General features: G+C 40.6%; 1 protein-coding gene across 1 annotated transcript in view; it reads left to right on the forward strand.

Annotated features, from left to right (window-relative positions):
- The first annotated feature begins 707 nt into the window (after positions 1-707).
- The window catches only part of GPR149 (G protein-coupled receptor 149), a 36,878-nt gene continuing 10,349 nt past the window's right edge, over positions 708-27,236 (forward strand). Inside the window, exons 1-3 of the mRNA XM_084640192.1 lie at positions 708-2,086; positions 3,133-3,325; positions 7,241-7,719. Of these exons, the coding sequence (XP_084496318.1) occupies positions 1,121-2,086; positions 3,133-3,325; positions 7,241-7,719 (1,638 nt within the window). The 5' untranslated portion in view covers positions 708-1,120. The remainder of the gene's footprint in view (positions 2,087-3,132; positions 3,326-7,240; positions 7,720-27,236) is intronic.

The raw sequence follows: 27,236 nt of genomic DNA on the forward strand, positions 1-27,236 counted from the left end.
AAAATATCGGTACATATCCAAAGGCACACGATCTGCTGGTTTGCCTGTACTTAGTCAAAAGACAGTAGTCATTCAGTACTTGATGCTCTTTGTATTTGAATCTTCTATGGAATAAAAGTTTATGTACCCCCCAAACTGATGCTGATCCATAACAAAGCTAGCACACAACTTGCCAATTTTGTGCTGCTGATTGCTATCTGTCTGTAACAACCTTTTGTCAATGTTGTCAATGTATAAATATATAGTTACACACATACGTACAGTTGGAGTAAGAATAAAAAGGGAGAACAGGATACACTGTCAGTTTCATCTTTTATAAAAGGCTTTTGCAGCTTTCTCCCTCTCTGTGCTCAGACTACAGAAAACATAGTAAGAATAAAAGCAGCTCTCCAGCTTGTGATGCACAGCTGTGGAGCAGCCCTGGGCTTTCAGGGATGACATTTATGGCTGACATCAGGTCTGAGTATTTGCATTGGATTTTAGTGTCAGCATTGGAGGTGGGGCTTAGCAAGGACTCTGTTTTGTGTTTCTGATCTAGCTAAGAGGCAGCTCTGCCTGGAAAGATACTAATTTCCCCCCTTTCTGCTATCCTGCTTGGATCTGACTCCTCCCTCCTGCAGCTCTGAACAGCGCAGGCTGAATCAAAGAGCCTCTCATTCTCTACTATGTTTCTCCCTGAACCAGTTTGGCTTGAGCATACCTGACATTCTGCCTTCATTTCAACTGAACTCTCGAGTAAGGCACATTGTCTGCTATATGTCAAAAGTGAATGGTATTTTATTTCCGCAAGAACCCAATTTAATCATCCTCTTGCACTTGGAAGGATTATAAAGAACCAGCTCAACCCCCAAAGTCTGTTTTAAGGAGGAATTGCTTTTTTGTCAGCATCGTGCGCTCTTTGGTACATGTGTTAATGTTTCCTTTGATTTGATGGAGCCTGCTTTTTGGGTGTGAGCTATCCTGGATTTAGAGGACACACACATCTGAATGTATCCTGATCAAGTGTCAAAAAGGAGAGTCTATGAAAACAAAGAAGAAACTTGTGATGTGGAGCAGTTCCGATTCATCTGACGAAAACTTGCGGAGTCGGTGAGAAGGCAAAATAAAATCCCTAACAACCATGTCGGTAACATCTAGTCATTTCCCACTGAATGGGACAAGCCTCTTTACTGAAAATCATGGCATTATGGATGTAACCAATGGACAAAGAACTTTGAATATCTTTCTTTTTTGCTTGATGTTTATAATTACGCTCACTACCCTGCTGGGCAGCATTTATTCACTAGTGTCCTTACTGAAAATTCAAAACAAAACCACACTTTCAATGATTGTGATTTCCTTGTCTGTGGATGATTTGATAAGTGTGGTGCCAGTCACTATCTTTATGCTCATGCAGTGGTCAAGTGAGGCACTCCCCCAGCCTCTGTGTACCACATCAGCGCTGCTTTATTTATTTCAGGGCATTTCTAGCAATCTGAAAGGTACTCTTATAGTTTCTTACAACTTCTACACGATCAACAAAACTGTGATGTGGAGTCAGTGGACCTCCAAACAGCCAGTGAGCATGATATGGGCCATTCTCGCTATCTGGACTGTCAGCTTGTTGGTGTGCATTTTGCCTCTCTGTGGTTGGGGCACCTATGTTCCCACCTCTTGGGGTTGCCTCACAGATTGCACCAGTTCCTATGTCCTGTTTTTATTCATTGTCTACTCGCTGTGCTTCTGCCTTCTCACCGTGCTTTCTGTCCCTCTAACTTACCAACTGTTGTGCTCAGATGAGCAACAGCGTCTTTATGTCAATTACCAGGAAATCACCAGAGGCTATTTTACCCCTGGGACGCCCCCAGCCTGTAGCACCGCCCCATCCCTTTCTCTGGAGGACCCCGTGGATAAAACCCTGAAGCATTTCCGAAATGCCTGTCCCAGCTCGGAGATAGTATTCAGGCAAAGCCCAGCTGAGCGCTGTGGGCTGGACTCCCATTGCACAAACAGCGTGCAGAGCAGGAGCTACACTGTGGAGTTTGCTCAGAAACGATTCTCGCTGATTCTTGCGTTGACAAAAGTCATTCTCTGGCTTCCCACAATGGTAAAAAGTCAGACTTCTTTGCATATTTGTAATGATTTATTTACACAGGGAGAGAGTTTGTGTGATATTAATTGAAACAGTCATCCAGCAATTATGAACAGCATAAATCACATCCATAGAAGTCATTTCAACTAGAGCTGTGTTTGTCTGGCTTTCATCAGGATTGATACAGTCATACAAAATCAGTGCATTTCAAAAATGAAAAGCCAGATTCATCATTGTTTTTCCAGTTTTACCTCAGTGTAACGCCACTGAATCCAGCACAGAGCTAGGCTAATGGTAGGGGTGAATCAGGTTTTGTGTTTCAAGCAGTCTGGCAGGCATTGGGTTGACTCTCTGAGATCTGTGAGTTTTACTAAGGCAGATTGTTTTTCCTCCATCCTCACAGTTCTGAGTCACGCCCTTTGCCAGTCATCTTTGGGTAAGAAACTGAAGCTTGTCTGAGAAGTGATGAAGAATGTTTGTATCTTTGTAATTATTGAAGCATTACAACATTTTGATGCAATGTATGGAAAGGATAAATATAACAAAGGATACTTACAAGTGAGTCCTTTGCTGGGCATGTGAACATGTTGGGAATTGTTCAGTGTCATCCTTGTCCTATGGATGTGTATGGAGTCAGCCTCTCAGCTCCTATCCATAAAGAATGAGAATTATCATGCACGTGAAGCCGAATCCTGCCTGGCACTGAGTGCCCTCAAACCTCATTGACTTTGGGAGTGGGGGATGCTCAGCGCCTCACTGGATTGGCTCAGTCATCCCTAAGAATTGCTTGGAATCTGAGCTGCTTCTTTGGCAGACCTCAGGCATCAATATTTATAATTTCATTTGCAGCATAAGGCATTCTGAGAAATAGAGAGAGAGGGAGAGGGACTGTATGAGGACATTTGTCTTCTAGCATCTGTCAAAGTCACAAAGCCTAGCAGGAAATCAATGAAAATCTGTGACCTCTATTTTTGTCACATTAACAATGTGATGTTTTTGTTATTCCTGGAAATACAGTATGTGACTGAAGTGATTTAATTTCTTAATGTTCTGCCTTTCAGATACAGATGGCTGTCCAGCACATAGTTGGTTTTCAAAGCCTTTCCTTTGAGACATTCAGTTTTCTGCTGACTTTACTAGCTGCCACGGTCACCCCTGTGTTTGTTTTGTCAGAACGCTGGATCCACCTGCCCTGTGGCTGCATCATTAACTGCAGGAGGAATGCATATGCCATTTCTTCAGAAGAAAGGAAAAGTAAGTGTGGGAGGTTGAAGGATGGGATATTGGTTTAAGTGATGTTCCATATGGCAACAGACTGTTAGAGTAAATTTTATAGTAGATTGCATAGAAAGTTGTCTGCAACAGTAACAATACTCTGCACTCCTGTAGCATATTTCATCTGAGGATCTGAAAGGTTTTCATGGACATTAATCAAATATGCCTAACAACATACCTATAAGATGGCTAGAGAGCATTATTATGCCATTTTACAGGCAGGGAAATTCAGGCACAGAGAAGTTAAGTGACTTGCCCAAAACCACACAGCAAGTCATTGTCAAACCTTCTAATGGAAACTATGAGTTCAAACTCTGACTCCTCCCCTAACCTCCTCCCCACCCCTAGAAAAACCCATCTGCCAAAATATGACATGCATTAAGAAAATACATTGACTGTGCTAAACACATTTTAAAAACAGGCAAAAACACCTCTGAATTCTGAGTGACTTCATGCCCCGGAATTACAGGAATTTTGTCAATGAGAGAAAAGGCCGTTCGGATCCTACTGCTCACACATCCATCATGCAGCCACTGAGAGGCCTTCGATGTTGACAGGACCTCAAAGCCACAGCAATGTGTTGCAATTACTTTCACATGTAATAATTATAATAGTTTTCTGTATTAGCCATTCAGCAGTGAGAGCTACTTGCAGATGTAGCGCCTGATTATCTTCTCGCTATAAGGGCCTGATCCATAGAAAATTAAAATCGGTAGAAAAATTCTCATTGACATCAACTGGTTTTGGATTAAACTCTTGTTCCCTGTTTATACCGGTGTAACTCCATTGACTTGAGTGGGTTTACTCCTGATTCTCATGGGAGTAAATGAGAGGAGAACAAGGTTCATGATCTTCAGAAAAGCACCTTTTGGTTCAAGTCATTTGTTCTCTCTGAATTGGATTCTTCTTTCAAATCCAGACCATGAGCTTTTAACCACTATCCCAAGGAGAGTGACTGCAGTTTGTCAAGAAAACTATTAATTCCAGATACAGCTTTGCTCTGAATCTAATCTAATACTTACAGAGGTAAACTTATGATGATGGTAAAGAAACAATTATATAATAATGTAAATAGTAGGGCTGTCAAGCAATTAAAAAAATTAATCGTGATTAATCGCACTGTTCATAATAGAATATCATTGATTTAAATATTTTTGAATGTTTTCTATGTTTTCAAATATATTGATTTCAATTGCAACACAGAATACAAAGTGTACAGTGCTCACTTTATATTTATTTTTGATTACAAGTATTTGCACTGTAAAAAAACGAAAGAAATAGTATTTTTCAGTTCACCTAATACAAGTACTGTAGTGCAATCTCTTTATCATGAAAGTTAAATTTACAAATGTAGACTTATGTACAATAAATAACTGCACTCAAAAATAAAACAATGTAAAACATTAGAGCCTACGAGTCCACTCAGTCCTGCTTCTTGTTCAGCCAATCGCTCAGACAAACAAGTTTATTTACATTTGCAGGAGATAATGCTGCCCGCTTCTTGTTTACAATGTCACCTGGAAGTGAGAACAGGCACTCGCTTGGCACTGTTGTAGCCGGCATCACAAGATATTTACATGCCAGATGCACTAAAGATTCATATGTCCCTTCATGCTTCAACCACCATTCCAAGGGACGTGTGTTCATGCTGATGACGGGTTCTGCTTGATAATAAACCAAAGCAGTGCGCATGTTCATTTTCATTATCTGAATCAGATGCCAACAGCAGAAGGTTGATTTTTTTTTTTTTGGTGGTTTGGGTTCTGTAGTTTCCGCATCAGAATGTTGCTCTTTTAAGACTCCTGAAAGCAAGCTCCACACCTCATCCCTCTCAGATTTTGGAAGACACTTCAGATTCTTAAACCTAAATCTCACATTAGTACCTTCTTTGTGTTTTGTCAAATCTGCAGTGAATGTGTTCTTAAAATGAACAACATGTGCTGGGTCATCATCCGAGACTGCTAGAACATGAAATATATGGCAGAATGTGGGTAAAACAGAGATGGGGACGTACAATTCTCCCCCAAGGAGTTCAGTCACAAATTTAATTAACACATTTTTTTAACAAGTGTCATCAGCATGGAAACATGCCTCTGAAATGGTGGCCGAAGCATGAAGGGGCATACAAATGTTTAGCATATCTGGCACATAAATACTTTGCAATGCCGGCTATAAAAGTACCATGTAAATGCCTGTTCTCTTTCTGATGACATTGTAAATAAAAAGAGGGCAGCATTATCACCTGTAAATGTAAACAAACTTGTTTGTCTTAGCGATTGGCTGAACAAGAAGCAGGACTGAGTGGACTCATAGGCTCTGAAGTTTTACATTGTTTTGGTTTTGAGTTCAGTTATGTAACAAAAAAATCTGCATTTGTAAGTTGCATTTTCACGACAGAGATTGCACTACAGTACTTACATGAGGTGAATTGAAAAATACTATTTCTTGTGTTGATCATTTTTACAGTGCAAATATTTGTAATAAAAAATAATACACACTTTGATTTCAATTACAACACAGAATACAATATATATGAAAATGTAGAAAAAGATCCAAAATATTTAATACATTTCAATTGGTATGCTATTGTTTAACAGTGCAATTAAAACTGTGATTAATCACAATTAATTTTTTAATCGCAATTAATTTTTCTGAATTAATTGTGAGTTAACTGTGATTAATCGACAGCCCTAGTAAATAGAAATGCTTTGTTTTTAGGATGTTCGAGCTAAACATGTTTTTAGGATGTTCGAGCTATTCTGGATTTTTAACAGAATAATGGTTGAGTTTGTGATTTCACACTTAATACTATCTTTTGAGAAATAGACTCTATATGCTGAATAAAGATACTATTTTATAAATGGTTCTCTGTACTCTGTGTCTTAAAATGTTTTTAGATAGATTTGTGAGGAAAATGCTTTCATGATTTGATAAGAGACATACCTTTTAATTTCTGTGTCTAGTACTATGAAAATGGGAATGCAGGGTGAAGAAATGGAGGGAATTTATGGTAGAGGAGAGAAGTAATTAAGGGGATATGTGGAGGTAGAGCACTCTTACCTTAATTCCTGAACTACTATATCAACTAAAATAATTAGAGTCCTGATGTTAGAATATAATTTTATATGTGGAATGTATATATTGTCTCTGTATGAAAGTAAACTGATTATGGAATTAGTTCACCTACATGATTGTTTTCTAATGTAGAAATGTATTTTTCTTATTTTCCTCTTGGCACTGAAGTACAGTTCTGATTGATTCTCAGAAGTAGAACATAGGGAGGCTGTGGAATCACTGGAGGTTTTTAAGAACAGGTTAGACAAACATCTGTCAGGGATTGTCTAGATAATACTTAGTACTGCCTCAGTGTGGGGGACCAGACTAGATAACCTAATGAGGTCCCTTCCAGTCCTATATTTCTATTATTCTAAGTGTATTTTTCTGAAAGCATGCTATGTTATCTTTTTGGGGTTTGGGGAATTTCTCATTAGCTGAAACTGAGATACACTGTGAAATGAACCATAATTTGGTTATTTACTTCTAGTATAACTTTTATAAGGCTTTGCAAATCCTGTTCTTTAAAAAATGATGGGTGAAACTATTCCTATTTTCTGGCAAAGAACCACCTTCAGAACATAGAAATTCTACCATGCTTTGACAAAGGAATAAATGAGCTAATTACCAGAGTGTCTATAATGCTATGATTAGTATTTAATTTTCCATAATAATTCATATATTATGGATACCAAAAAGTCTGTTGTTAAAAGTAACCAACTTGTATTTTAGTTTTAAATTTACAGATAAAATTAGGCATTTTTAAAATACATTTTCTAACTGTGTTTCTTGTATGTAACTTTTTTATGTTTTAACTAGAGCTTTTCTCTTTCTGTTTAGCAAAAAGGAGGGGTTTTGAATTCAACCTGTCATTCCAACAAGGTTATGGAATCTACAAGATATCCCATGAAAGCCACCACCATGATGATGATGATGATGGTGACGATAACTCTATATCCTATCATAACCTGATGAACTATGACTGTGAAAACATACAAGAATCTCAGAAAGTTAGCAGCAAAATCCTTAAATCTGCCAAAATTGAGTTCAGCACCATACCCATCGAGGATAGCTCCATGTTTAAAGATTTCAGCAAGGGCAAAAGTACGGAGACTAAACAAGAACTTGCCAAGGACAAAAGCATGGACCGTCTTCTTTCTGACAAACTAGGAGCCTTTAAAAGAGAGGAGGTCAGAAACTTTGACAAATCAACATTTTTTGAAGCGCAGGAAAGAAGGCTGTCTCATGAGGAGAGCCGTAAACCAGAACTCACAGATTGGGAGTGGTGCAGGAGCAAATCTGAAAGGACTCCCCGTCAGGTAGAGCATGGTTTTGTTCTTCATTCTTTTTTTCTTCTTTTGAAGAGTTTTAAAGAGTTCTTGTATAAAAGCATCTTAAAATACATTTCTAATTTTGTTGAAAAATTCCCTTCAGCTAAACAGGTTCTAAAAATTCCAAATATTTAAAGCCATATATTTTGGCAGCCTCTTCTCACTTCCCATCTATTTTCTAATTCTGCTCTTGGAATTGTGTCCCATTTGAACCAGTAGTCTATGGATTTTCCTAAAGTGCTACATGTGTTGAGGTGGTACACTATAATAAAAAGTTCAGTGTGAAGGGTTTTAAATGATTTTAAGTTTACATTGTGACACAATGCTCCTATTAACCAAAAGATCAAATTTTCAAAAGCAGTTTTTAAATGTGTGTCAACACTTTTTCATGCCTAAATTTTGGATGGGCAAAAATGTGTAAGCATGAAAAAATGAATATGTAGAAATACGGGAGTGAAGAACATGTGTGCAGAAATTGGTGTGCCTAATTTTAGAAGTTCAGTGAAGGCCCCTATAAAAACTGACCCAGCAGTTCAAAACAGCTATAATATATATCAGTGATCTTAGTTGATTCACCTCTGATGTGTTAGTTCTCTAGAAAGGAAAACAAAATCAAACCTATTTGAAATGTCTAAAATGAGCATTAATACATTCTGCAATTCATAATTAAACAATATATAGACCCTTTAATGTTTTGCACTTTTGCACGTGTAGCTTTTCCTATGAGACTCTTCTGTGTGTAAGAATGGATGCATTAACCACACAGGGCAAGATTATGGCCCTTGCTGTATGCTTGTACAGGAGAGTAAAGGACATAAAGAACCCTCTTCTTCTCCTGCCTGCAGCTGCCGTCAGTCTCCTCCCACTCAGATGGGAAGAGAGTGCATGGAGCCTTGGATTTCCCTCCCTTAACATGCCAGCCAGTGCATCTGAGCTGGCACAGAGGGGGAAGTAAGCTGTACCAGGAAAAGGACTGGCACTTTTCTTCCCCCATGAAGCAAGAGAGGAAAGGGGCTGAACTGTGACTCTGACACTAGTTGTTCTTACTCTGGGCAGACTGTCAGATGGGAATCTATCTCATGGTAGGCGTTTTAGCAGAAGACCCAAATGAAATGTGACATGTCCTTTGGGTGACATGCCAGGCATTTATTTATTCATACAACTGAGTGAAATGCAGTTGACTGTGGATTTCAATATGGGTATCAAGATTACCGTTCTTTTGGACCCACAGCATTGCAAGTCTTAGTATGATTATCCCTTTGATTGCTTTATAACTTGGATAGTTACTAACAATGAGCAGTGCTCAGGAGCTGGTTAGTCTTCTAGTGCACTGTGGAATAACTGGTTCAAGATAAACTCCTTATATACATCATTTTAGTTTAATGATCTACTTAGGTGTCCATAAACTGGTCTCTTATTGTCCTGTAGATAAAGGACCTAATTCTGCTCTCACACTCAATTTACGGTGGTTTAATTTCATTGGCTTGAATGCAGTTAATTATGGCTTAGACTAGAGTAAGAGGAGCATCAAGGGCATAAGATGTATGTCATGTAAAACTGGGCTGGTCCTGATCCTGCAATCTGGTCTGACTCATATGCCTGCAGAGATTCCCACTGAAGTCATTCTAGTTTCTGCAAGGTGGCTGGGATCTGCCCATGTGGATCAGTTTGCATGTTTGGGGCCTACATGCTTCCTCTTCCACGTGCCCAGCACTCATTCGTGTACTCTCTACCATGCTGATGACATATCAAGAACTGTTGAGACATAAAATGTATACTGATCTCCTTAACATGGTGATATTTTGCTATGAGAGCTCGATTCTAATGCCATTGCACCTTCATGGGTGTTAGGGACACAGGAATTTTTGCATTGATTTCTGACTATAATTGAGTTCAGCACCTAAAAGAATTCCTGTTACTGGTGACTACTTAAAGCTGTCATTTGTAACAGTAGCACTGATCATTTGAAATGGAATCCAAAAAAATAAGCACGGGTATAGAACAAACCTACGCCACATTAATGTCTTGTATACTGCATCAAAGACACAGGGGGACTCAGAAATGGGTACGACTATTTGATTTTCCATAATTAATGTGTTTGTTTTAGGAGGGTGGAAAGGCCTAGCAAGAAGTGATGCTGAAGAAAATCATGTTGTGCCTAACAGAAGGGAGAAAATATTTGTTAGCTAGTTCATCTGTATTGAATAAAAAGATCGTTGGTATTGTAATGCAGTCAATGCACACTTGGGTTTCCTGCCTCCTTAAAAGTTCATGATTATGAACTAAAGGCCAAATACTGGCTTCAGGGATACATACAACCCTCAACAGCTATATCTATAATGGCACCTGTAGTGAGCAAGTGTTGTGCCTCAATCCTGTCTCCCCCAGGACTGTTGAGTTTACAGTCCAAAGACTCTTTACATGTTGAGCTGTGGAAAACATTCCAGGACAGGTTTTAGGAGTGATAAAGGGTAAAGCATGTGTTGTTATTGCACAGCCCCATGATCTGCCCCTAGCTTGTATACTCCTTCTCTAGCTCGAAGTGGTCATGCTTCTGCACAGCGATTTTTGGCCTGCCTTAAATAATGCCAATAATGATATTTTAATAACCATGAATGTGGCTCATTTTCAAGTTAAACCCCATGGAGGCTCTTTGAGGGGAGCGTTGCCTACGCTGTTTTGTGTCTGATAGTCTAATCACTGCTGTGAATTGGTTCTGAGACACTTTTAAATATCGGTCTTGCCTACTCACTTTCAGATGTCACCAGGCTCCTTTGGTTAAATCCTGAAGGATGTGATCTGACGATGAGATGTCCGAGAACAAACATGGAGCATAGGCAAAAGAATGTAATGCAAAAGACAATACAGAGCTTTCTTCATTACTGAATTACTGGTCAATTTGATCCTTCGTTTTATTTGATTGAAACCTCAGGAATCAGGTCACTTGTTTTGTAAATAACAAAATTTCAGACCTTTATTCTGATTGCATTTGACACTAAGGAGTGCTTAATTAGTTCATTGGCTATAGGAAAAACACCATTTAATCAATAAGGTAGTCTCCTACTGGCTTTTATACAGGGTTGTAATGCTGAAGAAAAACAAGAATCTCTCTCCTTAAATGAATGAGCAAAATATTACACGTAAAATGAAAGACGAGAATGCTCAAGAAAGATGGTTAAAATTTAAAAAGCTGCGTTACTGCATCAGTGACATTTTAGGACACTACTGGGCTGTGTGAATTATTGTAGGTCCACTGCCCTCCAGTGGTCACACATATAAAATGACCAGTTGCCTATCCAAGTGATAGATTCATAGATATTTAGGTCAGAAGGGACCATTATGATCATCTAGTCTGACCTCCTGCACAATGCAGGCCACAGAATTTCACCCACCACTCCTACAAAAAAAACCTCACACCTATATCTGTGCTATTGAAGTCCTCAAATCGTAGTTTAAAGACTTCAAGGAGCAGAGAATCCTCCAGCAAGTGACCCGTGCCCCATGCTACAGAGGAAGGCGAAAAACCTCCAGGGCCTCTTCCTATCTGCCCTAGAGGAAAATTCCTTCCCAACCCCAAATATGGCGATCAGCTAAACCCTGAGCATATGGGCAAGATTCATCAGCCAGATACTACAGAAAATTCTTTTCTGGGTAACTCGGATCTTATAGGAATAAGTGGAAGACTCTGTAAGCTCCTGGAACACATTTCCGGGGTAGGTGATAGGGTTTAATTATCCCACTTGCCAGAAAGCAGGAAAAAAGGGTTAATAAGATTCCTGGGAAAAGAGGAAAAGTACCTGCCATACCCCGAAGGGAATATCTAACTGCCTAGGTATGGAGGGAGGAGATGACAACTGGGTCTGATTAAAAAAGTAGGCTTTTTAAAAAGGCAAGATTAGGTCATGGGTGTGGTCTTGGCTCCCAGGGAGGAATTTGCCTTTCCTTTGAGAACCCTGCCTACAGGAGCCAACGCTCAACAGCATGGTGAGTGGGACACTGATCTTGGACTGTTTGGGATTCGTGGTCCTGTTTGTGTAGCATTCCCTGCAGAATGGGGAATGTGGTGTGAGTTGACTTTTCCAAAGGGTTGGGGTCTAACTGAGAGCTACATTGGGGATCAGGAAGGAATTTCCCCTCAAGTCAGATTGGCAGAGACCTTGGGGGTTTTCGCCTTCCTCTGCAATATGTGGCACAGGTCACTTGCGGGTTTGAATGAGAGTAAATGGTGGATTCTCTGTAACATGAAGTTTTTAAACCAAGATTTAAGGACTTCTGTAACTCAGCCAGACGTTATGGGTGTATTACAGGAGTACATGGGTGAAGCTCTGTGGCTTGCGATGTGCAAGAGGTCAGACTAGATAATCATGATAGTCCTTTCTGGCCTTAAAGTCTATGGGTCTGAAAGGCTTTCATTAGGACCTACAAATGGAGGAGTGTGCCATTGTTTGTTTGAATCCTGAAGTCACCTGAAACCCTGCTGGTGCTGCCATAGTGGGCTCAAGTTAAATCAATAGGGGCAGATATTTGGGGCTGGATGGCTCCTACCTGTTCATAAAATAAAGAGATTATTTGAATATGTTGGATTTACTCTCCCTTTTTTTAAAATGCAAGTGTTTGGTCACTTACAGCCTGCAGAGATGAACAGTTGTGCTCTTTGCAAAAAGTAAATGACCATTCAGCAGTTTTAATGCATTGGCCTTTGCTCACGTATCCTGTATAATCTAGTTGACGAAGTCAGATCATACTGTAATAGGCTTATCACTAACTGTGACTGTCCTTGAGGTAGCCTCCAGTCACTTTTTCAACCAGAACTCCTCTACCATTTTCTTTGGCTGTCCTTTCAAATTGCTCGTCCTGTTGTGACTTCTGCTTGTAGCTAATGCCAGCATCTCTCTGTGAAGCAGCTAGCAGTGACTGCATGTGGCTGGCTTCCTTTGCCCTGGAGACTGTGTTTGTCACTTCTTGGACAGACTACTTCACCACTTGCCATTGCCCAGAATCCCAATTTGTGCTCTACTGACATTTTCCAAATTCTAACAGTGTGTGTGGTTGTCAGGCTATTATGCTTCGAAGGTCTAAAGTTCAAGATGCTAGTTACAGGATCTCTTTGTTTCTGACATTCAACTCTAACTTGCAGATCTCCACAATGCTGACATTTGCCCCGTTGGCGAGAAGGGCAAGACAAGGAGATTCCCACCAGGATTAAAAGCAGAATTAATCTGCTGGGATCTTGGGCTGACTTGGGAGAAAGGATTGTACATGATTAATAAAACAACCATGTAGGTTAATTAATGTTTGCAAAGTGTTTTGAAAAAGCAAGGTACAGTGTAAGTGCTAAGCAATATTGGGCCAGGTCCTCAGCTAGTATAAATCTGCATATCTCCATTGACTTCAGTGGGGTGGGATCAGCTCTCAGATCTGTAAAGAAGAATTTTAATAACTTAGTACAAGGCACAAAAGGTTAAAAGTGAACTTTAAATATTGTTGCAACCAACTAAGTGGACGTACATTTTTATGTGTTGAATGCCCAAATAGCAAAGGACATGGGACACTCAGCTTAAAAACTAGCTTTGGGCTAACTCTTCAAAAACTAAATATCCAGTATTCTGCGGGTTATACTTGTTGGAGCAATGGACCTGAACCATAAGGACGTGGGCAGGTGTTACCTAGTTTTAAAGGTTTTTTTTTTCAATAGCTGTTTCCAAAGATTCTGAAAAACAATAACTGTAGAACTTTCAAAATCATGTAATGTTATTTGGCGAGGGGAAAGGAAACCACTTATTTGAGCATCTGCTGACTGGCTCTGTCGTACCAATTAGTTCCTAGTAACAGTGATGTCTGAGTAATGGATTTTGGAGCATTCTAGTGATAAGGTATGGACAGAAAATTCATGGATGTGGTTGGCTTTATTTTCCTCGTACAGAAGTGTAGTTGCAAATTTAAAATTAGAGCGAACAAACTACCAGGAAATGTACTGAAGGGAACCAATAATTTAATATAAATGCTGTTTATATATTATATACAATGTTTTAATAATCTGGAGATGTAAGTACAGTACATTGTGATTAGCAGAGATCAACTCTCATTTAGCTTTATACTGGCTATCTTACATTCAGGAGGTGCATTGCAACTGGTCTTCATGCTTTCGTGCTAGGGAGGAGCATGGTTTGCCATGTTGCTTCCTGTCTGCGAGTGGAAAGCATCACATTTCCGCCATTTAACTGGGGCACGTGCTCACAGTGTAAGTGCACATTATCAGACAAGAATGCTATCAGTTCTGTCATATTGTTTTCCTTATGGCCAGGTCAGTGCTGTGCACCAGTTTCAAGGTCTGGATACAAGGTGAGAGAAAAGCAACATGGGGGAGAGAAGGAAGGGGGAGTACACTCAGTCACATACCCATGTTACTTTAGAGCAAAATAGTTGTAAGTCCACTTTGTTAAACGGCAACGCCTAGGAGCCTTTTAAAAAGCACTATTTAAATGCAGCATAGAAATCAAGAATGCACTTCTCTAACCCAGGTAACCTCCTTTTTCGAGTCTACCTTTTAGGGAGACCATTAACTAATTTACCACCCTCATTCTCCCTCACCCAACTAATTGCAGTCAGCCAGTTCCAGTGATTACATAACTGCTCTTTAACAGCACAGAAAGAAATGGTTACTACAAAGGAGCAGGGTATAAAATGGTTACTACAAAGGAGCAGTTTTTATACCCAGAAACTGGGCCATATATACAGAATATCCTTCCCCTTTATTTAAAAAAAATGATGGTTTCCTATAATAAAGGTTCAGAACTCTGTGGTCACTCTATAGTAACCTCTAATGTTTCGGGCTGTCCCTGCTGATTATGTATTGCAGTACATTTTATATGGGCTCCCATCAAAATGAACATGGAGTAGATTTGACTGGGTCCTTTCACAGACTGTTGTCTCACTCTATCTTTGAGAGTTGACCTACACCTACTGTACCCATTTGGGGTCTAGTACAGGGGGGGGCAAACTTTTTGGCCCGAGGGCCACATCTGGGGAAACTGTACGCAGGGCCATGAATGTAGGGCTGGGGCAGGGAGTTGGGGTACAGGACGGGGGCGGGGAGTGGTATGCAGGAAGGGGCTCAGGGCAAGGGGTTAGGGTGCAGGAGGAGTGTGGGGTGCGGCAGGGGGCTCAGCGCAGGTGATGCAGAGTGTGGGAGGGGACTCAGGGCAGGGGGGTTGGGGTGCAGGAGGGATGCAGCAGGAGGCTCAAGGCAGGAGGTTAGGGGGCTGAGGACAGGGGGTTGGGATTTGGGGTGCAGGAGGGGTCCAGTGTGCGGGCTCCGGCACTGCTTATCTCGAGCGGCTCCAGGGCGGCAGCGGCGCACAGAGGGGCTAAGACCTGTCCGGCAGTAACACCTGGGGGTGGGGTGGGGTGGGGCAGGCGGCTCTGCCGCACGCTGCCCTCACCTGCGGGTACTACTCCTGAAGCTCCCATTGGCTGTGGTTCCCCATTCCCGGCCAATGGGAGCTGCGGGGGGCAGTGTCTGCAGGCGAGGGCAGCGCATGGAGCCGTCTGCCCTTCCCCCTCTCAGGGGCCGCAGGCACATGGTGCCAGACGCTTCCGGGAGCAGCGCAGGGCCACGGTAGGCAGGCAGCCTGCCTGAGCTCCGCTGTGCCATGGGGCTGGCAATCCTGCGGGCTGGATTGAAAGCCCTGACGGGCCGTAGTTTGCCCTCCCCTGGTCTAATATATACTATTCTAGTCGTACCCTACTCCAGATGTTAGACCAAACTCCTCTCTGGTGTAACTCATTTTCTCTTCAGTGCAATTACCTCAGGGATTCATTTGATGGGTCCATATCACCAGTGCATTGCAACAGCTTTATATTGCTGTAACTCCACTTATTTCTTTTTGTCACAGCTATGTTTGCTGCATGCATTTTCTATGCCATTTTGTGTGAGGATTATTCTTCTTTGAGCAACATTAACAGAATTAGAGAATCATCATAATGCCATTAGAACTATGGGTTGAGCTTCAACAATTCTCTTTACTGCATGTGCAGGCTATTAGCCCTTTGGGCCCTATCCTGTGATATTTTTTACGAGCAATCATGACACCAGTAGACCTAGTGAAGTCAAGTAGTCAGTGCTAGTATTCATGTAAGATGGCAGGTTTGGGCCCCTTACTTATCTTAACACTACTTGCTGGGTGCAAGGAAGCAAGTCTGAGAGAGCAGGGAATGAAAATGTCTGACAGAACACGAAACGTTTCTTCTTCCACTTCTAAGCCTTCCAGAACAGATAGTTTCAACTAGAAGTAAACTCATCATTGCTTTTTTATAAAAAGTATAATAGGCTCCTATTTTTCAGTCTAACCTCTTTATGGGATTTAGCTCAGGTATATTGGGAATTCGATTTGCAGGCTGTCTGAATTATTGTGAATTTTTGTTACTTTAAATCTAATCATGAAGGTTGAGATTTCAAAGCTGAAGAAGTGTTTTTTTTCTACCCACGAAAGCTTATGCCCAAATAAATCTGTTAGTCTTGAAGGTGCCACCGGACTCCCTGTTGGTTTTGTGTATACAGACTAACACGGCTGCCCCCCTGATGCTATGGGACGTAGATGCACAGTTTCTATTGACACTGATGGGAATTGACCACCTAAATCCATGGGCAGATTTGAAAATCTCAGTGGAATTGTGTTTTCTCTGATAGATGGTTCTTTAAAAACAATATTTAGAAATGTTCCCCAAAGTGTTTATTTTGATCATGTCCATGTTTGTTTGTGCAAACGTTCGGGGAATGGCTGTTTTCCCTCCAAATACTTGGATACATATGTGAACAAGGCTCTTCACTGTTTGTTACTCATCGCTCATTATTTTCTCGCTTTGAAAGTTTCCCATGACCAATCAAGGAGCAGAAATAATCCCATATTAAAAGAGCCTATATTGTCAATAACTTAGTCACAATTAAGAACCAGACCAGATCTAGCTCTGTATTGGAATTCATAAATGGTTACTTTAGAAATAAAATTTGGAAATTAAGGTAGGAAGCAGTACGTATTCCTATTTACTTGCCATTTTGTTTAGTAACCGCTTGATAAAGTTTGTGAAACCATGCAATGTCAGAATCGTTGGGTGGCTGAATACAAGGTCCGGCAAACATGAGGTCAGCTCCTCAGCTGGTGTAAATGGAGCTATTAACAAGAAGACTTCCCCACTCAGTGTGGCAGCCTTGATAGCTATAGGCTGAGAATGAAGTAGTTAGTTATGTTTCTGCCAGGCAAAATACAGGTGTTGGAAAGCTAATGATCTCCAGCCGTACAAAAATGTAAGATATAGGACACAATCACTTAGAGATGGAGATCCAGATTCAAGTAGCTGTGATGGGAAGGGAGAAAGAGCTTTAGCCTTAGCCTGGAGGGGGGGATTCCTGAAGCTGTAGTGGCTATAATGCACCCTCTCTGCAAAGGGAAGCTGAGCGGAGCTATGTAGCGGCAGATACTTTGGAGCCTCTGCATTGCCATAATCCCAGTCTGACCCATATCCTGCATGCTGGCAAGTAGGGAGCCACCCTGGTTCTCAGCTCCATACTGCACAGGAGATGTGCGCCCACTGCATTTCCTTGCCCCCCACTTGCACATCAGAACTGAACCACTTTTGGAGCTATGGAGGAGGAGGAGCAAAATTTGTCCCTAAGATGCAATTCATCAAAATAATCTTTAAAAACCTTCATATTTTCAATAAATTAGGGTAAAATAGACTTAGGGCAGCAAGCTTCTCCTGCTCTGGAGCACCTAAATCCTGTAGGAATGCAATCTTTTACGAGCTATAGATAGCACCTGCTCCTATCCTTTTTCTGTATTGTGTCTGTTTAGCATGTGCAACAGGATAGTCTCATCTGTTTGTAAAGGATCCAGCACCCTGCTGGTGCCATATAAATAACAGTAATACAATATTCACTTGCTCCTTTTTGGTCAAATCAGCACCCGGTGACATAGCTGGTCCCCGGAGAGGCAAGCAGAGGAGGACTCAAAATTAAATCTACTCAAAATTAAATCTACTGCGTGGCTCAGGCTCAGAGACCTGTGGGCAGCTGTATTCACAAATTTCCCTATCAGGAAATTTAACCACAAATTAACCTTTTTCAAAATTAATTTTCTATTCAGTCACAATAGAGAGAAATAGAACAATTTCCTTGGTGATTCTTCTGGTTTCTTTAAATGCCATATTTATATAGAGCTCTGTTTCTGGAAACACCCTACTCTGCATGGCCCATTGACCTCAGTGGGACTACTTATGGAGCAAGGACCTATACAGGATGAGTGAGGGGATCAGAATGTGGCTCACTGTGATCCAGGAACGAGTGGAAGTTATCAGCATGGTAAACTAAATGCTAATCTGATTAATGAGAACATGCATATCTTGTAATACTAGTTCATATGTTATCTATCTTTAGATTGGCATGTGCTCCTATTTGTCACTTCTCATCTATTTATAGGTTTCAGAGTAGCAGCTGTGTTAGTCTGTATTCGCAAAAATACTCCGACACCTCTCTGTCCTCTTCTCCCTTCCTTCTCAAGTTCCTTCCTTGCTCCTCTGTCACCTTCTAGTAGATTTGCCTGACTACCTTGTTGCCCCAAGAGCTATGTTTCTGCCTCTGTTTTAACTATGGTAAAATACTAACACAAAAATAAAGCTTCTGTAATTTTTTTTTCTGTAATTTTTTCTTTTCAAGCAAGGTCTCTGCTGAAAAGATATGGATAGAGGCAGAATTAACAGATGCAGTGTTTTGTACTAAATCAGAGTGTAGATCAATCAAAATTATCGAGGGATATCTTGCTTCTCCCACTAATGTTAATGGAAGTCAAGTGGCTAAATCCATACACAGTACATTGAAAATGTACCCCTTTCTGTCTTATAAAACTGTCTAATATATTTCTTCCAGTTCTGTTCCAATGCAATGTGTGTTCAAAGCTTATGCTGGTAGGTATATGCAGTATTCCCCAAGTCACCAGGTAACTCCAGTCTCATACATTCTAAAATCTTCCTTTTTAACTGGAAAATAATTCATTTTAAGAGACAGTGTACCTTTCCCTCATCATCAAACTTACAGATGTTGAGAAAGGTGTTCTTCCACGCTGCCAGATTTTCTATCTAAAAACCCTGTAGGGAAAGTGCACTGAGTTCTGATCTCACCTCGGTGTCACTTCAGGCACAGCTGGGAATAGCACCTGGGTCACTGATGTGACAGAACCAAGTTTTATCCATTCAGCTACACTGCATCTCAGAATGAATGTGCAAAATCTGCGGGCTTGGATATACTGTCTCTAGTCATTGTGCTACCCATTAGACACACTCCCTCCCAAAGACAGAAGTAAAACCCGGGATTCCTGATCTCCAGTAGACTACTATTGTCTAGCAAATAGTTTTGTAATCCACTAGTCAAGTTTGTGTTAAATCCATCTCTACAGAGTGGTCCACCTAGGGGATAACAATTCCTCCTTTAGCTTAGCTAGTAAAGATCTGTGCTGGAGATCTCAGAATATGGAGTTCAAATTTAGCTGATAAGCCATATGAGGGAATTCTTATTTCTGCAGATGATGGAATTTGTCTTTCTAGTTTTTTAAAAAAGCTAATTCACACAGTGAGATGGCATCCTTAAAAATGGATTTTATAGTTGCACACCATTATCTATCATTATGTATGGTACAGATGTTAAGAACATTTCAGTCCTTTCGTCACATTTTGTGTCATACAGGTTTGAAGGTTGAGAGTCAGACTGTCTGACCTTGCTCTAAAAGCACTGGGGGAAAGAAGAGAGGGGAAGCGGAACTGAAAAATAAATAGTGCTAAAAAGTAAAACTGGCTCAAGGGAACAAATGCCTTAATCCAGTAGCTGAGGATATGTAGTTTGGGGTAGTGGCGGGGGTTTGAAGGTCAGAGATTTCCAGGGGTGTTGGAACAATTTGTGTAGTGGGGGTGCTGACAGCCACTGAACCAAACAGTAAATCCTGTATATGATGGATACCACTTCAAGCCAGGGGGTGCGGCAGCACCCCTAGTTCCAGCACCTGTGGAGATTTCTGATCTGTTTAGGTAGCTCTGAACAATGCAAACTTTTTCAAAATTAGAAAAACTATTTTACTGAAGCTGGTGAATAATGACAGTCTGACCGAAAAACAACAAAGGTCCAAATGTAGCAGTTCTTTACCAGGCAAAACACCCATGTTATGTAACAGTAATTTTGTCTCAGTTAAGGATTCATCCCAAAACTTTCACAGTTAGAACTGTCATTGCTTACTTTATGCTTGGTCAGAGTTTGGCAAAAATTCTGGTACTACTTCATGTGGACATAACTTGTAAAGAGACTGAACATTCTTCAGGGTACTTTACTGCTCCCCAAGGTAGATAACTCAGGAAGAGGAGCAGGGTAGCGTCTCAGAGTGTGTGTAATGCTCACTTACCTGAAGTAATTCAAGGACATAAGAAAGGCATGAATAATCCTTTTTTAAAGCTGCCTCCTCACCTTGCTTGCTGACTCACTCTTCATTATCCAGCGATGCATGTGTAAGGATACCCATTTTAATTTGTATCTTAGAAAGCAGCATTGTCCTTTTTTTGTTATTTTAAGACCCTTAAAGAAAAACAATTTAAAGGGCACCAATCATTTTCATTTAATGTTTTCAAGAAATAGGTTCCAAGAGACTGTATATTGTACCTCCTAGTCAGCATGTTGGAGACTTGGATATGTAGGAGTCTGTTGCCTGATTGTCTTCTCCCTTTTGAAAGTATTGAATCAAAAATAACTCCACTGCTGTTAATGAGAGTTATACCACTATAAAACTGGTGTCATAGGGTAATGAGGCATTCTGTCTTATATATCCACACACTAGCTCCTATAGATGGGTATTGGAAAAGAGAAGTGCTCAAAACAAAAAAGGCTTAGAAAGTTCCCTCCATCGATAGAATCCATGGAATTGCACTAGTGGTAGTAACAATGAAAAATTTGAAGGGGCTGGGAACCTGAGTGTAGCCGAGGCTCTAGAGAAACTCTCTCTAGGTCAGGGCTCAGTCACATTGACACAATAGTGTGAGGAAGCCTGTCTTGCATTGTGGCTGCTTATTCTGTAGTTCTTTGGTGAATAAATAAGTGTTCAGAGCTGACACTCAAGAAGCATCTTTTTATGAATACTAAACTCCCACAAAAAAGCACAGAAAAGCATAAGAATACCAAGCTATCGTCAAAATCAAGGTACACATTTCATCCCTCCACATCTGTATTTGAAGAACTATATTTGTATACATGAGAGCGAATCTTGCTCCAAGCCACTACTGATATCAGACAGCCTGTTCTGAGTAAACAGACAATACCATGAACGAGATTGATATCACTCTGATGAAATGACCTAAGCTCCTTCTACACTATGGGTATGTCTAAACTTCGAGGGGGGGTGTGATTCCCAGCTCAAGGAGACATACTCAGGCTAGCTCTCATCTAGCTAACGCACTAAAAAATAGAGGATAGCTGTGGCAACAGGAGCACTGGGAGGGGCTAGCCACTCCAAGTACTTACCTGTGATCTCGGATAGGTACACATTCAGAGCAGCCGCACACTAATGATTTTACACACTCTTTATTGGGGTGTGATAAATGGTTTATTATATGATTTACCATAAATACCTAACAGCATTATGAAAGCAGATGCCCAAAAGAAGTGAAAAATGATCAAATTCTCAATTGCTCACCTGAAAAAAATTATGCACGCAGATCGAAATGAGCAGTCCTGTGTTCTCGGTTATTTTCCACTGTAACTGTAGCATGTAAAACGGGTGTTCAGAGTGAAAGTAAATGTCTGTCAAAAACCAGACCTAACACCAAGTCCTGCTGGGCGAGTCTGTTTCTTTACTCAGTGATTCGGTACTGATGTCATGCACGCGATTTTGCACCCCTGAACCATCAGGTATTCAGCCAGCAGAAGACCTATTTAAATGTAATCTATTTGAGCTACAAAGATCCTTTTTTGTAGCACCATATTGATGGTTTATAATAATGTTAGCATAAGCAGTGTGTAGTGATAGAGCATCTTGTATTCTGCAGGACATCAGCAATTATAAAATGTAAAGAAACTGAGACCCATGATGAATGGCTCTCGTAAAATTTCACAGCAGGAAAAAAAACATGTAGTCATTTGAATAATATGAAGATGGTCAAGTAATGGTATCTTGCTTAGTTGAAGAGAATGAAAGAAAACTTTTTAAATGGTGTTTCTTTATCTTCAGTTAAAACTTTCTGTATACAAAATATATCTAAATATAAGACTGAATAAACATGGTCTTGTATTTTGTATAAAACTTTAATTAAAATGTAGATCTGTAGAATGCTGTTGATGAATTGCAAGGGTCATCTGAAAATACTAGGCCTGATGCACTAATATGTATTTAGCACATAGCTGCTCTAGACCTGGTTTAACTAGAACTGGAGAACTCCCTATGTATATGGAGATCCAGTTGTGCAGCATCTGTGCTGCTCTTCCACATTGTTGGTGGTTTAGGGTGGTTCCTGAGCTTGACTGTTCCCTGGATGCTGTAGCAGCTGTTGGCAGCTAGTGTACATTACAGCAGTGGCTCTCAACCTTTCCAGACTACTGTACCCCTTTCAGGAGTCTAATTTGTGTTGTGTACCCGTTTCCCCTCACTTAAAAACTACTTGCTTATAAAATCAGACATAAAAATACAAAAGTGTCACAGCACATTACTGAACAATTGCTGTCTTTCTCATTTTTACCATATAATTATAAAATAAATCAATTTGAATAGAAATATTGTACTTACATTTCAGTGTACAGCATATAGAGCAGTATAAAAAAGTCCTTGTCTGTATGAAATTTTAGTTTGTACTGACTTCACTAGTGCGTTTTATAAACTTTGTAAAACAAGGCAAATATCTGAATGAGTTGGTAGACCCCCTGGGAAGACCTTTGCGTACCTCCAGGGGTACGTATACCCATGGTTGAGAACCACTGCATTACAGTACCCTTTGTCTTATTCTGGTTTCTACTAGGGACCAGGCTGGAACCCAGATAATGTCAGTGTTAGGAGAGACACAAAGGCTCTGAGATGCATTTTGCACTTCCCAGCTATGCTTCCCCAATGCAGGGCATGGCTAAATACCCCCATGTAGCACTATCTAATTGCTGACTATTAAGGAGTGCTGGCTGCTGAGCTCATTCCCTTCTCTTGCAGACAACAGACTACAAAAAGCACAGATGCCAACTTATATTTGTATAGCTCTTATTTTGAAAAAAGAAAAGGAGGACTTGTGCCACCTTAGAGACTAACAAATTTATTTGAGCATAAGCTTTCGTGAGCTACAGCTCACTGAATGCATCCAATGAAGTGAGCTTTAGCTCACGAAAGCTTATGCTCAAATAAATTGGTTAGTCTCTAAGTTGCCACAAGTCCTTTTCTTTTTGCGAATACAGACTAACCCGGCTGCTACTCTGAAACCTGTCTTATTTTGAACAGTGTCTGTTGCTCCTTTTTATATGAATTTGCTCCAAGTACAGATCTGGACAGATTGCCATTGTCCTACCCAATTACTAGTTTCCAAGTCACTTGGGGTGACCTCATCTGTTCTTTTAGCTATCAGCCTCTAAATTTACTGCAGTCAGCCTTCCAAAGGCCAAATTACTGCAGTAATAAATGTTACTGCAGTTAATTTTTATTTTAGGGGATTTGAAGAGAGTCTATTTTAAAGTAAACAGAAAAAACATTGTCCATGAAAAGCAACAGTGAAGGCGTCCGTGGAAACATTCTAAAAATATAGTTCAGCTATAGTCTGCATTCCTTTAAAGTTATTAGGCGCACAAACCTTTTAGAGGTTTACTCAGTTTTATTTTGCCATTAGGGGAAGCAGACAGGGCACTGGCCTAGGAGATCAGGGTTCTATTCCTGGCTTTGCTGCTGGGTGACCTTGGGAGTGTCGCTTCGCCTTTGTGTGCCTCCGTTTTTCCATCTGTAAAATGGGGATAAGACTGACCTCCTTTATAAAGTATTCTGACAGCTAGGAATGAAAAGCACTACATAGCTTATATTATTAAGGAGTAGACTCTTTGGGTTTTGCTATGGACTTCAATAGGGCAAGGATTTCACCCTCTGTGTTTAAGTTTATAACTAGCTTTTTGTTACAAACCTATTTTTAACCCTCTGACAGGGTATAGTACCCATCTAGGTCCCAAGGGGGGCAAGTGTGACAGGGTCAGAAAGCCCTGGAGCTCCAGACCGGCAAAGCAAGGGTTAACCAGCAGAGCTAGGAAACAGGTGTATACAAGGAGGTACAAGTCAACAACAGCTGTTGAAAGTGAGGAAGCAATTTGTGATGACAGGCCAAGCTCTACTTCTCACAAGGTTATTGCTTCTAGGGATTTGTCTACACAGGGTTACTCAGAAAATTAATCCAAATAAATTAAGGGTGTGAATTTAAAATGGATTACTTAAATTGCATTAAGTGTCTGTGTGGGTGTTCTTATTCAGAATTAAAGTGGCATTAAATTCAATTAATCCTAATTTACTTCCACAGTTAAAAGATTTTGAGTTTGATGTAGCATACCTCAGATATTTTCTTGAAGGAGGAGAAGGAACACCAAAGACGTGTTCCTAACACGTGTGCTTCCAGTCTGGCTTTATTTTTTGTTTTGAGGAATAAAGGAGCTCTACAAGGCTGTTTTCTAACATTTTGCTATTCCCAATTACTTAATGCTGGTCATAGGTGAAAATCTCCCTACATTATTTTGACAGTGGCTGACTGCAGGCTAGCTACAACCTTTACTCTGTTCATGTGGCTTTGAAGAGGGAGAGGAAGTGGTCTAGGGGGAAACAAACCCCAGGGGCTATTTAGATATGAGACTAGGATGTCAAAGAACAGGGTAGATCACAAGGAAAGGCTCATATGTGGCCTTCTCGAGAGGAGACTGTTGGTTTGTAATGTGATAAAGTATTGATGAGAAACTATTCTAACTTAGCTGACGTCAGTGCAGTTACTGTAGATTTGCATTTGTGTAACTGAGATCTTAGTGTAATTCTATATGAACTAATGATGAAGCCACTTCTAGAGTGTCCCTGTTCAGTATCATCCGGGTCTCACTGGATGATTCTCCAGTCTGAAACAGGTATTCACACCCAGTGTTTATAGTTGTGTGAATAAATATTTATGGCAGCCAGGCCTTATCCCCTCCTATTGTGCGTAGGTGTGCAAAGGTCCTCAGAATGAGGATGATAAATACAGATCATAGATGCACAGTACATAATGAGGATAAAACAATTTCATTCTTAATGCTGAATAATTTTTGCCTTTAATATTTTTAATGTCTTCTTCTATTTTTAAATTGCAGTTTCTAGCCCTTGTGGTTGTAGAGAAAAAACTTGAAAACATGAACCTAAGGGCTCCAAAACCAGAAGGAAAATTAAAAAGAATCCAGAATGTATTTTTCTTAATCTCCAATTCTTATGCAAACATCGTGATTGAGGGAAGGGCATAATTCATGATTTTTTTTGAATGCTTAGGGCTGGCAATATAGCTGCAGTCATTTTTGTCTCACTAATTCACTCTGTCGGAAATTACTTGAGCCATCGTTCAACCTCTGTTTTGTTGCAGAGCACTTTTTCTCTGCTTTTAGCACAAGGCTAACACAAGTATTATCTGGCGGAAGACACTCTTGGAGCAGATTTGACTTTATTCTCTGGATAGAGTGTTTTAATAATCAATAAGGACATTCAGAGAACGGAGCTGGATTTTTTCCTTTGCCACTATGTAGTTCCTGCTAACAAATCTTTCCTAAAATGCTGCTTAGTAGGAGTTAAGCATGTGCTTAAATGACTGCACAGGGTGCAAGGCAGTGGAGACTCATACCCGCTGAGTTCAGGTTCCACATGTGTGAATAGAATAAGGTCAGTTGTGTTCAGTATAAAATGTCAAATATGCATAGAAAAGTTTCCCTGGTGAAATTGAGGTATATTAATAAATCATCCTCAAACAACACTTTTTGCCTCATTTTCTAGGCTCCCTCTAGCGAAATAAATACTTCATCTCCTCCCAACCCACACTTCTAACCAAAAGTATTTTGCACATGAAGTATAATTCCCACAGGAAGCAGAATACATAATTGATTATAGTGAGATCCAGCTGAGGAGCACAACATTAATGGCCTCACCATGAGGTCCCAAGGTGCTCAGCAACACTTATTTAAATCAATGGAAGTTAAAGGCATATGGTACCTTTTTAGGTGGTGTCTGACACTTTGCAGGAGCAAGCTCTATTTCAGCAGGTGATGATGTTACGACTTCCCTTAACTATGTACTTGCAAGTTAAAATCACTTTATTACTCTTTCATGTGTGCATAACCAACATTTCTTGCAAACGTGGATCGAGTAGTAGTTTTTTGCCAGTTTGCAAAGGGAAATATAGCAGAAGATTCTAAAGCTTTTTTTTCCTCACGGAACACCTTTATTATGGGTCAGATCCATCAGTTTCTACTCAGGCAACATTTCTAGTGAGTTCGGGCTGCAGAGAGACTAGGCTCCATAAATAGAGCTTTGTTATAACAAGAATTGCAGTTTACGTGTCCGGATGCATCTAAGACTCTGGGGTTTATATTGCAGCCCTTTCTCTTGTGATTTCAGTCAAGTTACTCATGAGTCAGGCTGTAGAATTTGCCATTGTACTTTAGCTTCACTGGAAACAAGCTATACGCTGCACACACCAGCATTCTTTCTATCTTGGCTTCCTTTGGATATGAAATCTTATGGATAAGGCACGGCCCTGGACTCTTTCCTGCACTGTGATTGGCTCTGCACAGGAGCAAGAGGAAGCCATCAGAGAGCGAGCCATGTCTCCATGTTTCTTATGGTGAATCTGAACCAGTCCTAGACTATTGGTGGTAGAGAAGCTCTAACTTATACCAACAGCTTGGCCATGTGCCAGTTGGCTGTATTGGTAGACCACAGCTGCCCCCCTTGTTCACTGCCTTTGCCATGGCTCCTTGGCCAGGTGGGCATAGGAGCTGGCTATGTCTCTCACCAGCTGAGAGCTCTACAACATGGGGGAATTCTCAGCTGGTGAGCTAGGCTCAGATTCTGCCTCAGCAGCACAAAGTAGCCAGAAAAGGAGGGAGAATCTAACTCACTCTGTATGTGTGAGTGGGGGGAGGGTCATACCTGCCTCATAAAAGGAGGAGTATTTTCGATTCTCCACAGTCATAATAGGCTACAGTGTGTGACTTACATGAACAAAAAAGGATTTGCTGCAGGGATTGTGCAGAGATTGCTTTGCTCGGAATGACTTCCATTGAGGTATGAATGATGTATGTGAGGTATGAATACATCTGTTATTTATTCCACTGTAACTTTTCATTTCTTCGTGTTAAAAAATGAATGTACTGGTATATGTAGTCCTCCAGTGAAAACAACATCCTAGATTCTAACAGACAGGATTGCCTTCAGCTATTCCAGACAGGAATTCATACAGATGAAGAG

Source organism: Lepidochelys olivacea (assembly GCF_965140295.1).
Source record: "Lepidochelys olivacea isolate rLepOli2 genome assembly, chromosome: 9".
In the NCBI taxonomy this organism is placed as follows: domain Eukaryota; kingdom Metazoa; phylum Chordata; order Testudines; family Cheloniidae; genus Lepidochelys; species Lepidochelys olivacea.